This window comes from Prosopis cineraria, unplaced genomic scaffold (genome assembly GCF_029017545.1).
Source record: "Prosopis cineraria cultivar Desert tree isolate PC_DT_omini unplaced genomic scaffold, ASM2901754v1 PC13, whole genome shotgun sequence".
Classification (NCBI taxonomy): Eukaryota; Viridiplantae; Streptophyta; class Magnoliopsida; order Fabales; family Fabaceae; genus Prosopis; species Prosopis cineraria.
Window position 1 is genome coordinate 39485415 of NW_026555344.1, and position 12149 is coordinate 39497563.

Sequence of the window (12149 nt, forward strand, 5' to 3'; positions counted from 1 at the left end):
TCCTTTGTCCTTGATACTATGAAGGAGAAAATCTCAACCGTTGACATGTACATTACTTTGTAATCTCATGTCTTTTATTCAAGTTATCAATTTGCAATGATAAAATACATAGGACTTCAAAGTGGTTTTATAATTTTATGATACTTTTGTGTATTAAGATTTTTTATATGGGACCTAAGAGTGAAAACTCTCCTGACCAAAATATTAAAAACTAGATCAATTACTAAACTGATAAAGGCACTGACTTAAGGGTTAATGGTCAAAATTATAATCAAATTGTGATTAAATCAGTTATAAACAAAGTATTTTATTAAACCGGTCAAAATATTGGTTTATTTGCTTAACCTGACAGTTTAATCGAGATTTTCATACTATGTTTCTAATTCTATGACAAGACATGTTAGTTTTTGAGGGTCCTAGTGAAGGAAGAGAGTCTGGAATCTCAATCCTTCCCTTTGTTGTTCTTTAGCTCGATAGTTTTTGGACCAAGTCCCTCCTTTCTATCAAAATAATCTCATTGTTATTCTTTCTCCTTAACAAATCTGTTTAATCTGTGCTATAATTATTATAAACATGATTCCTACGGTTGTTGAGCAGATTTATACTTTTTTTTTTTCCTTTACGCTTCTAATCCAACTTTGAGTCACAAACACATGAAGTCCTAGAATAAATGGAAATCTTATGCCACAAGATTCAAGCAAATCATAGCAGAGGGCAATAGACTCGTACAAACATTCCTTCCTATTTGGAGGTGCAAGCATATATTCATATATCGCTATTTAAATTAACAAAAAAAAGAAGAAGCAAAAAGCTGTCATTCCAACAGACCACTATTGTTTTTCTCATGGCAAAGTTGTCATATGATAGCTATAGTTAAAGCTTAGAACTTAATGTACATTGATTGGTGGAGACGTTGTTCTTCTGAATTCTGATGTTCTCTTTGGTCTAAAAAATAGTCGAATTCTGTTGCCCCCATGGTTTTAATCGGTTCGTATCTACTTTAGACATTGCCTAAACTAATCAAAGTACGTACAAATCACATGGCATTGTTAATATTCCCTTTTCTTTTTTAAGTTTCTCTTGTAAAAGAAAAGTTTGATGATGTTTTAATCAGCATTACTACATTCTAAAGGTTCAATTAACCAATTATGTAATGCAGAAGCCTCAAGGAGGAAGGAATGCATATATTCCTTATCTTGAAAAAGAAAAGTTACGGCAAGTGGAGAAAAATAAAGTGAAAAAGCTAAATGAGAGTGACAAGAAGACATGAGAGGAAGTCACAAAACCCTTTTGTGTTTTAAGAGACAGTACTTGCCACCACATATATAGGTAGCATTACCTTCTCAACTAACATAACAATGGCAATAATAACTTGTCCCCTTCTTTTGTTGTCTCTCTTCTATTTGATTGCCCTGTTCTCCATTGGTGGTAATTCTACTACAGCGACTGCTATTACTGCATTCTCTTCACACTTCTTAGTTCTTTCATGTGTTTTTTTTTTTTTTTAATTCAACACAAATAATAGGAACATTCTGATTTTGGTCATCAAAAAGTAGTGCCATTGTCGATTCCATAATTCAAATAGCTATACAGACGGATTTTTCCTTGTTATTTTAGTACTAGATATCAAATTGAATCCTTTATGTTTATCCACTAATACATTGAAAAATGGAAGAATGTGAATAAGGAGTCCATTTATCTCTCATTTTGGCACACATCATGTCTTTTTTTTTCTCTCTCTTTTCAAATGCAAGTGCATTATGTTACAAACGTATTTCTGACTTTCTTCTTGGTGACTGCAGATGGGGCTCAGCTGATTCTAGTGAACAACTGCGTAGAAAATGTGTGGCCAGGAATACAAGGCAGTGCAGGGCAACCAACTCCAAAAGATGGAGGTTTTCATCTTGGAATAGGCGAGGAAGTAGTATTTGAGGTACCAGAGAAATGGTCAGGAAGAATCTGGGGGAGGCAGGATTGTAGCTTTGACAGCAATGGGAAAGGCTCGTGTGTCACCGGCGACTGCTTCGGGAAACTTCAGTGTGGAGGGAAGGGAGGAGTGCCACCGGCAACTGTGGTGGAGATGACACTGGGATCATCATCTTCTCCGTTACACTTCTATGACGTGAGCTTGGTGGATGGCTTCAATTTGCCTGTGTCCATGAAGCCTGTTGGGGGTGGGATTGGGTGCGGGGTGGCTTCTTGTGAGGTGGACTTGAACATTTGCTGCCCATCAGCTTTGGAAGTGAAGAAAAACGGAAAGGTTGTGGGGTGTAAGAGTGCTTGCTTGGCTATGCAATCAGCTAAGTATTGCTGCACAGGGAATTATGCAGATCCAAAGACTTGCAAGCCTACCTTATTTGCTCATCTTTTCAAGGCCATATGCCCAAAGGCTTATAGCTATGCATATGATGATTCTAGCAGCCTTAATAAATGTAGGGCTTCACGGTATGTTATCACGTTCTGTCCTCCCCAATAAACCTAGCAGAGATAGTTGCAAGGATTTCTTCAAAATGAAGTTGAAGCTTCTGTCGTAGATCTGCAAACTTATCTATATCATTAGTGGACTGTCCTCTAGTTTTTGTAATTTTATCAGGAGTTGATTCCATTAGGAGTTTAAGAAGGACGACATTAGCGAAATTGAACAAAGAATGGTACGTTGAGATTGTTACTTTGATGATCTCAGGTTTTGCTGTGTGCTCAGCTCAATTTTATTTAATTATCAGGACTCCAGTCAGCTGCTCGCTTTATACTTCACATGCGAAAATTTGCTTGAAAGGCAATAAAATCAGAGGTTATAGTATTCACACTATTAATATAGTTATTTAATATCAACATAAAATGTACTCCTACATTTAAAAATATAAAATATTTTTAACTGGATCTCACTTTTTAATAATAGTTACCTACTTTCTAATAAATTCTATTTTTTTATATTTATTTCTACTAAACATTTTATAATAAATATAAAGTCATTCATTAATATGTACATTTTTAAAAAAAATAATAATTATATCTTAAAAGACTAAAAATGACTGACATTTTTTAACATTAACTCTTAAAAAAATGCTGTATATTTTTTAACGAAAAAAACATATGACCTACAGTCAGTTATACTACTATTCGGTATGATTTAAATTTGAGATGAAGAATGCACGTAAACCCAGCTAACTGGACATGATAGATAATGCCATCACATGGCTACCGCACATTGAGAATGGAAATGTTGGAAACAGGACAGACATTTAGTACGACATATAAACCAGGTTAGGTAGTTTGACAGATTCCACGATAAAGCGTGCAGCAATTGAAAAATGGCCATGAGTAAAAGAGATGCCTTAAGAAACCATCTGTTTATAGAGGATGGTACAAGAGTGCCCACACGGAAAGAGGGGGGTTAAAAAAAAGGAGAAAACAGCATAACATGTTTATCGAGGAGGACCTGTCTGGGCATTGGCGTCCAGTCCTGTACCTGAACTATCTTGAGAATTAGGGGCAGCAGGTGAAGGTCCTGGCCCTAAAAGCAACGGTGGCTCTGTGTTTTCACTACTAGAGTCTTTCTTTGAATTAGGGTTTGCAGCCCAGGCCCGAAGGGGAGGCTCAAAATGCCGGCTAGCAACATCTGGTGGGGGCGCATCTTCACCGGGAAGGATTAGAAGACCGTTCTCCCTAAGGGAAGATGGCTCGTTAAAGAGAGTACGCCAAAGAGAGTCCACAAGATGCCTTTCTTCCCTAGCTGCCCCAAGGTCCTCGGCTGACATTAAACCAATACCATTTATCCGTTCTTGAAGAAGTTGTTTCATTTTACCATCATCTTCCCCTGACATACTAGCAGCACCATCTTTCTCGTTGCGAGCTAGCTCAAGAAGGCCACGAAGAGCAGCTTCTCTGACATCTGCATCTTCGCTGTAGGCAAGATGCATCATCAAACGGGGAAATCCTAGCTCATGCAGTATGCTGCAATCTGAATCATTCTCTTGCAATAGGTAGTGGATCAAGTTAAGTGCTTTCCTGAGAGATGGCAAGAAAGACAAGATCAGAGTCTTTAATAATTAATAATTAATAATAATAATATGGTTGGACGTCACAAGGATAAATCAAAAAATGAACTTCAGATCCATGAATAGAAAATATCAGCTTCGTATTGTACAGATCAGTTTAAATATTTCCCTAAATTACCTTTGAAACCTCACATTTTCAGAGGACAATGCTTCTTTTAAGGATGCATAACCATTTGCTAGTCGAAATGCAGTGATGCCTTTTTTGTTGTGATGAATCAATGCTGACAAGTCATCCCAAGAAGAAACAAGTCAAAAAACCATTCCAAACTCAGGAACAAGATATTGCTGTCATAAATGATAAATCCCCCAAGCAGACTTACAAGATATTGCACCAAGTGCCTGAGTTCGGACTTTCACATCAGGATCTGAACTGAAATTAGAAATAAGAGGTTCAAAACCATTTGCATTCATAACACGTTCCTGACTCTCTGGATTATTCTGGACTATTGTAGTCACAACATCAGCAGCCTTTGCTCGAATATTTGCATGAGGGTTCTTGAGGTAACCAAGAAGAGGAACCAAACCACCAATGGAGTGAAGATCTGGGACATATATGAAGACGAGGAAATAGTTCAGGCACACTGCTTTAGACAGTTGAAAAAGTATATCCAATGACTAATAGATTTTCTAAAATTTGTTGCCACATTTTCTTTGATTCTTTCCTTTGTCAAACACGAGAAAACATAGGAACAATGTAACCTGACCCGCGAAAATAAACGAATAAAAAAGCCCAAAATTTTGGGCCAACAAGAGCACAATCTATGAAATCTTTGTAAACCACCAACATTATCGCACGGTAAAATAAGGTCATATGAATTATTAGACTTTAAAGGGGAAGGTACAGAATTTAACAATTGCCCATCCAGAAAAAATATGTTCACTATGATACTTTTCAAAATATTTCGACCAACAAAAGCTGAACTTATGAACTTTATTTGTTACTTTTGTTTTACATAATGAACATGCTAAGAAAATTAACTGATTGTTAAAATTTATTATTGAACGCGTGTTGTTAGAGGGTCAAGAGAGCGCCTTCGGCATGCAATGGAGTATTACATAATTAAAAATCAGTTTTCAAATTTATAAGAATCTAATATTGGAAACTTCCAAAAGCAAACAGAAGCAAGTATTCTACATGAGAACACTTTTTATATTCCTTCGAAGAAATCCAAGTTTAAGAAGCACGAAAAAAAATCATTACCATTTGCCATATCTATGGATTCCACATGCTCCTGCAACTCATCCAGCATATCTGTCGGAATTTAGGCCATGCATACGCGACCAGAGAAGACTCAGTATGAGATTAAAGATAAGTAATTAATACTATCCCTCCCGAAGGGGGGGGGGGAGGGAATGTTTCCAGATGGTTTTACGCTATTATGAATATAAGATACCTTCAATTTCAGCGGGGGTAACTCCTTGAGCCTCCAATTCTTGCTCTGGAGTTTTCATAACAAGGGTAATCTCTTTCATACGTTTTATGACATCGACGGTCTGCGCTTGCATAGCTTCCATAAACCATCTCCGGTCCTCCTCACTAGGGAATCGATAGAAAAATACATCAGACCCCTCATTCGTATCCAAATTCAAGAACAAATACTGACTTGAAGGAAAATGTTGTACATCTAGGTATGCACTTTTCACAATTAGAACAAAATAAAAGCTACTTTACAATCATATTGACCGGAATCTATAATCAGAGAAATAAAAATACACACCTTATATTGCCAGTGGGTCGAGTTCCATCGGAATGAGCGAGACTCCATTTGAGCAAACCTTCCCAGTTGGGTCCATCTTTGGCCATTTCTGGATTGACTGTAATAGAAGACCGCAGAAAACCTTGATCCGGAACCAGCAACGATAATTGAGAACTAGTGATGAATACAAAAGTTTTCCAAATCTCCGTGAAATTTAGATATATAGCAGCAAATGGGCGACTTATTCACGAACCTTCTCCAATGTTCAACAGAATTCAAGAAAAAGGTGGACGCAGGAAAGGCGCGTGCGAACCGAAGACGAGGTGATGAAAGCCTGAAGCTAGGAGGCTGTGGGCCTTATAACATATGGGCCAATAGCCATGTTAGCCCAAATTTGATATACTGCCTTCTTTAAAAAAAATTAACCAAGAAGAAAACCAAATCCCGTTCGGCCGAAAATAATGGGATAACTACTTTTTTGTGTATCTCTTATCATATAGTCAAATAAAGTTATAAATAGGAACATTTTCTCTGTGTGTTACTGTTACATAAAATTTAAGATGAGTTACTGTGGTCCCATTTATTGGATAGAAAATTATTTTTTATCCTATTTATAAAAAACTTTACTATTTTTTATGTTCATCTTTATATTTTTGCCTTATTAAATGTCTAAAAAATTATTAAAAATAAGTATTTTTGTCTTTATTAGGTGGTAGAGGTAGAAAATTAATAAATTGTAAGATAAAATTAATAAAATTTAAATTTTTTTAATTATGATAAAACATGTAAAAGTAATTTATAAATAGAATTAGATTACGTATACATGACATAGCTCATAAATAATAGAGATTTGGTTTCCTTGCTTAGGAATGCGATAAGTGCATGGTAAATGATAGTCATCAAGTAAATAACGCCTTGTTTTGGGTCATATGAAGGAAATTCTGCTATCTCATTTTTAATTAAAACTTTTGCTTGGGGACAAAATAGAAAAGTAAAAAGAATTGGCCATCAAAACTAGAGAGAATCACATTCAAGACCCCTATGTGCAAGAAATTTTCAAATAAGATCTAATGGAATCTAAAACTATTTTGAGGGCTCAAGAGCTTCATTTGCAATTATATTTTCAATAAAATGACCCATTTGCCTCTTTTATAATCAGTTGTTCTTCGATGACTCTCTTCTTCTCACTCTTGCTTTTCTCTATTCAAATGCACTAACCAACTTTTCTCTTCCTCCTCATCATGCTTTTTTCTTCCCTCTCTTCTTCTTCCTCCCTCTTCCTTCTTTCTCTTCCTCCTCAAGCTTTGATCTGAAACGTTTTCAATTGATGGGTATAGATTTGTTTATTGTAAAATAATAACGCTATGCTTCATTTAAGTATTATGCCCTTGTAGTTGGGTGTTTTTTTTTTTAGGGAAAATGTTCTATTCAGGAAAGCTTTAAGAAGACATTAAGTTTTGAAGATGGAATTGTCATATATACACACACACACACACACATACATACATATATTTATTCTGTAGAATGCCCTAGGAACATACAGTGATAAATTTTCCCTAAAGAACTTGTGACAATATTATCTGTTGGTGGCATTTAATCCCATTTTTCTATTATATTTTCTCCCATTATTGTTATAATCAGAGACCTAATGCTTCAAAATGATGATTGAAGTTGTCATGCGCTCCAGATTCAAAAAAATTGCACGCTCTAGCTTTGTTTTTTGGCAAAAGATTTTCCTTTCTAAATAATGTGATAGGAAGCATTTGGTTTACTTTTTGGTGGATTTGCTCTCTGGCAATACCCTATTTTGTTTGAAGCTAATTTGTCCACTACACTAGTTAGTAGACTAGAGTTATGCAGAAGACAAGGCTCTGTCAACAGTACTTTTGTCTTCACATTATATTGAATGGATCGATCAACGTATTCTAGGAGGACTTCTTGCAATTAGAGTGGCTAAAGCTAGAAATTGCACATAAACGTTATATGGAATGCTCATTTTCTAACTATAATATAAGGTACATATGAGATGAATTTTTGCTCCAAAAAATGCATTGTAATGATGTTATAAAAATTGGAATTGTAGTTTTAATTTGATTGCTGATATAATTTGACTTATTTATTAAACTCTAAATCAATAGTGGATGTTTTGGAATGAATTATTTATTATGAAATTATGATAATTTGCTTATTTATATTGAATGTTCACATGTGAATTGGAAAAGTCATGACTTGTCCATTATCATGAAAATGTCCTATTAAAACACAAGAGTATATATTGTGAAAACATGAATGTTATACTGTTTATATTAAATGTTCAGTTGTAGGAAATAAAAGTTATATTTTGATATCTGGACATTTTTTAAAATTAATTTGTTTATTACAAGTTCATACAAGAGATGGCAAACTCAGATGATGTGTCAGTTAGAATTTTGAACAAGATGAGCAAAGAGGAGAGGGAGCATTAGAGTAGCTGTCAAAGGAAAACAAAAATGATAAGATAACCTTACTAATAGAAATATTATAGTGTAAATGCAATTAGGATTACTTTAGGATTGTGTTTGTGTTATCTTAAATTGCTTTTTTGTATATGGAATTGCTTTTTTGTAAATAATGTAGGGAAAATATTGTAGTGTATATTAGGAGAACACTTCCTATGGTGTGATGGTTAAATTATTTTCAATGAAATGTATAAGCTACCCAAGTTAAATTTATAACAGATTATCCATAAATAACATGACAATGTCCATATACTAACAACTCAAAATCCATACTTTATATATTATTTGTGTGGTTTAGTAGCTCAATAATGTATAGGTTATCTAGGTGAAATTTACAACAAAATATTCATAAATAACATCAAAATGTTCACACAATAATAACACAAGGTCCTTACTTTATAAATTGTCCATGTGGTTTAGTAGAATTAAAATGTACAAGTTATCCTTGTGGAATTTACAACAAGACGCCCATAAATAACATCAATAGGTTCACATATTAATAACACAAGGTCCACATGGTTTAGTAAAACTATAATATATAAGTTATCTTGGTGAAATTTACAATAGAATATCCGTAAATAACATCAAAAGGTTCATATGCAAACAACATAAGGTTTGTATTTTATATATGAAAAAACATAACTTTAAATCCTTATATTTATATTGATTTCTAAACTTTTTTTAATATTTTTTATCCCTGTACTTTTATTTTTCATTGTTTAGGTCCCTCCAAGATCCCTATACTTTTTTCATGGAGGGACTTAAAATAATAAAAAAACTAAATTATAAGGATCAAAAACACAGAAAAAAGTATAAGAGCCAATAGCAAAATGGGAGCAAAGTATAGGGATATAAAATTATATTTTCCTTTATGTATTGTTTGTATAATTTAATAGAATTAGAATGTATAAGTTGCCTTGGTATAATTTATAACATAATATCCATAAATAACATTAAAAAGTTTACATATTAACAACACAAGGTATGGGTGTTTTAGTAGAACTATAATATAAAAGTTATCCCCGTGAAATTTACAACATCACATCTATAAATAACATTAAAAGGTTCATATATTAACAATAAAATGAATGTACTTTATACATTGTCTATGTGATTTAGTAGAACTAGAAAACACAAATTATCTTGGTGGAATTTACAATAAAACATTTGTAAATAATGTTTAAAGATTCATATATTAATGACACAAGGTCCATATAATTTAGTGGAACCACAATAGACAAGTTACCCTAATGGAGTTTACAACAGAATATCCATAAATAACACAATAAGGTCTATATATTAATAATAAAAGATCCATTTATATAGCAAAAATATTTAATTGCCAAAACCACGTGTGCTTGTTAAATGGATATTTGATTGAAAAATTAATGGACTTCGCTTGATTATTGAAACAAATCAAGTGTCAAAATCTAGAGAGAACTTTAGAGATGGGTCCCTGTTTTACTATGCTTTATGGGATCTAGAGCATTCAAAATCTAGAGAGCTTCATGTTTTCAAGTGTTTAGACTCCGTCCAAGCACATGAGGATGCAATAAAAGCCTTGGGCTTTCAACAGAACAACAAACCCAACAAATTTTTGAATTCAACTATCACTTATCTTAAACCCAAAAACTAGTTCAAATTCTAGTGAAGGATTCCAAAATGTTCTTCTCAAGCAAAATCCCTAAATAATTCAAGTAAAAAAGTGAAATTAAATAATATTTCTTTGGCTAGCAATAGTTTAAGCCTATGGTTTTTCTCCTTTTCTTCACTTAATCTTATGCAAATTTGGAAAACAGGACTATGAGGGTGAATTGAGAGAGAGAGAGGGAAAAGGAGAGAGAACATTTCAGATCAAGGTAAGTTTGGTATTTACAATTTCAAAATGAATTGTATAGAAGGCCTTTGGGCTTACAAAGTATTTTCACAATCTATTGGACCCTACGAGCAATTATTTGTCACATGAGAGCCTTATATATGATTCTCCCTTGAAATTACTTGTGAAAAACTCACCAACATAACTTATGGACTTTGTACAACATGTGAAAAACCAATTCTAAAAAAAATATATTTTAGATTTTTTATTTTAATGAGTATAATAATTTTACTGCTTATGTATATTCTCCCTCCTACTTTTTTTTTCCTTGAATGTAGTAATATATACACATTTTTTTAGATAAAATGGTAAAAAAATGTAAGATATTTGGGGTCTTTCAATGTTTGATTAATAAAATTTTTTTTAACTACTTTTATAATTGATGTACCCTATTAAATAGTGTAATTTTTATTTTTTAAAAGAAAGAGTGTGTAATTTTAAAGATAATTAACTAACTTACTTAGAAGTGTAATGAGATTAAAAATATTTTATAATATTAAACTAAAGTATAATTCTTTATTAGTTTATTCATAGAAATTGAGAAATAAATTTACAAGCTCATGAATCATGTTGGGTCCCATGAAAACTAGTTTCATTGGCTAATATCTTTCTCTCTCTCTCTCTCTTTCTTTTTCTTTTTTTTTTTTTGGTCCTTGAAGAAAGTCTTAACCCAAAATGAAAGAGGAGAGCATTTCCTCATATCCCTCAATACGAGCAGCCGTTTGCATGGTGAGTACCACGTGTCCATTACCACCACATTGCTTAGCATAGAAACCAAACCTTAAATAACACAACTTCTTATAAACTTTTTATTGTGAAGCTTCTTATAAAATTTATATTTTATATTGACATTTATAAATAATTATATAATTATAAACAAAATTGAGTGAGTGATGTTCAGTTGAAAAATTATGTTTTTATCGAGAAGCCTTTACAATAATATACAATAAAAAATCTATAAGAAGATGTATCATTCATAAGCCATAAACAATGTGAATTATTTTAGATTCTGTGCAAAGGATGGTCTCATTCAATGACAAAGACATATCAACAACATATAAGCTTAAGATGTGCTTAGATGAATGGGGATGGATAATCCAAATTCATGTTTTATCATATAAATTTTTTTATAATTTTAAATTATATATAGATCCTAATTATTTGAAATTCCATCTACTCCAATTCTTTCAGTTTTTTTTTTCATATTTTTACTGCTGGTGACTTTTTTAGTCTTCTCATCTATCTCATTTATCATTTTTTTCTCTTACTGATTAAAAAATAGAAGTAAGATTGTCACTTTTAATCTTTTATTTCTGTTTTAAATAGTAATTAATCTCTTTTTTTATTTTTAATCAGTTTTGTATGATTCAAATAAATAATTTTAAATGTATGGATTTTAAATGCGAGAAGAAAATGATGTTGATGTTCATGTTGATACGGAGGTATTGATGTTGGTCCTGCTTCACAAGAGCATTACTGGTGCTACATTCCTCCACTTTTTTATTCACAAAAAGACTCTGGAAGCCTTGCAACCACATTACTAGTGTCTGCTTTGTCTTCGTCCCTATCACATGTCAGGTCACTGCCTTGTTGGGCTGTCTTCCATTCTGCATGGACAACCTAACGGCCCATTTGGTTTCATTCCTTGCATAAAAAGGCAGATGCATTTTTACTCATTCCTTGGGTTTGGTTGGATTTTGGTAATGGAAAGGGGATTATATTATATGGTCATTATTACCATAAACTGGGTAATTATCATATCTAGCCAGTAATACTCCTTCTCTCCCCACTGTCTCTTTTGCCAAACAAGATCATGCTAATCAACATTAAATATAAAAGATAAATTTGTATTCAGCATTTTCAATAACTTACCATGAAAACAAACTCATAATAATCAATATTATATTATTATTTTACATTCCATTTCTTGTAATTACATTACCATATTTATTGCGTGAACCAAACTGGCCACAAGTATAGGAAAAATGACAATTTAGGACCCCATAAAAATATTAATGAC

General features: G+C 32.9%; 2 protein-coding genes across 2 annotated transcripts; one reads left to right on the top strand and one right to left on the bottom strand.

The window, feature by feature from the left end:
- Nucleotides 1-1337: 1337 nt before the first annotated feature.
- LOC129291832 (thaumatin-like protein) lies at nt 1338-2674 on the top strand. Its single transcript, XM_054929377.1, has 2 exons — nt 1338-1428; nt 1803-2674. Exons 1-2 carry the CDS (start codon nt 1359-1361, stop codon nt 2474-2476), a joined length of 744 nt encoding a protein of 247 aa, XP_054785352.1. The 5' UTR covers nt 1338-1358; the 3' UTR covers nt 2477-2674.
- Nucleotides 2675-3221: 547 nt separating this feature from the next.
- On the bottom strand, nt 3222-6054 carry LOC129291213 (uncharacterized). The gene is made up of 6 exons (XM_054928466.1): nt 5777-6054; nt 5453-5595; nt 5260-5310; nt 4379-4600; nt 4177-4279; nt 3222-4008 (listed from the first exon to the last, which is right to left on the bottom strand). Exons 1-6 carry the CDS (start codon nt 5860-5862, stop codon nt 3426-3428), a joined length of 1188 nt encoding a protein of 395 aa, XP_054784441.1. The 5' UTR covers nt 5863-6054; the 3' UTR covers nt 3222-3425.
- Between the last annotated feature and the right edge of the window lie 6095 nt (nt 6055-12149).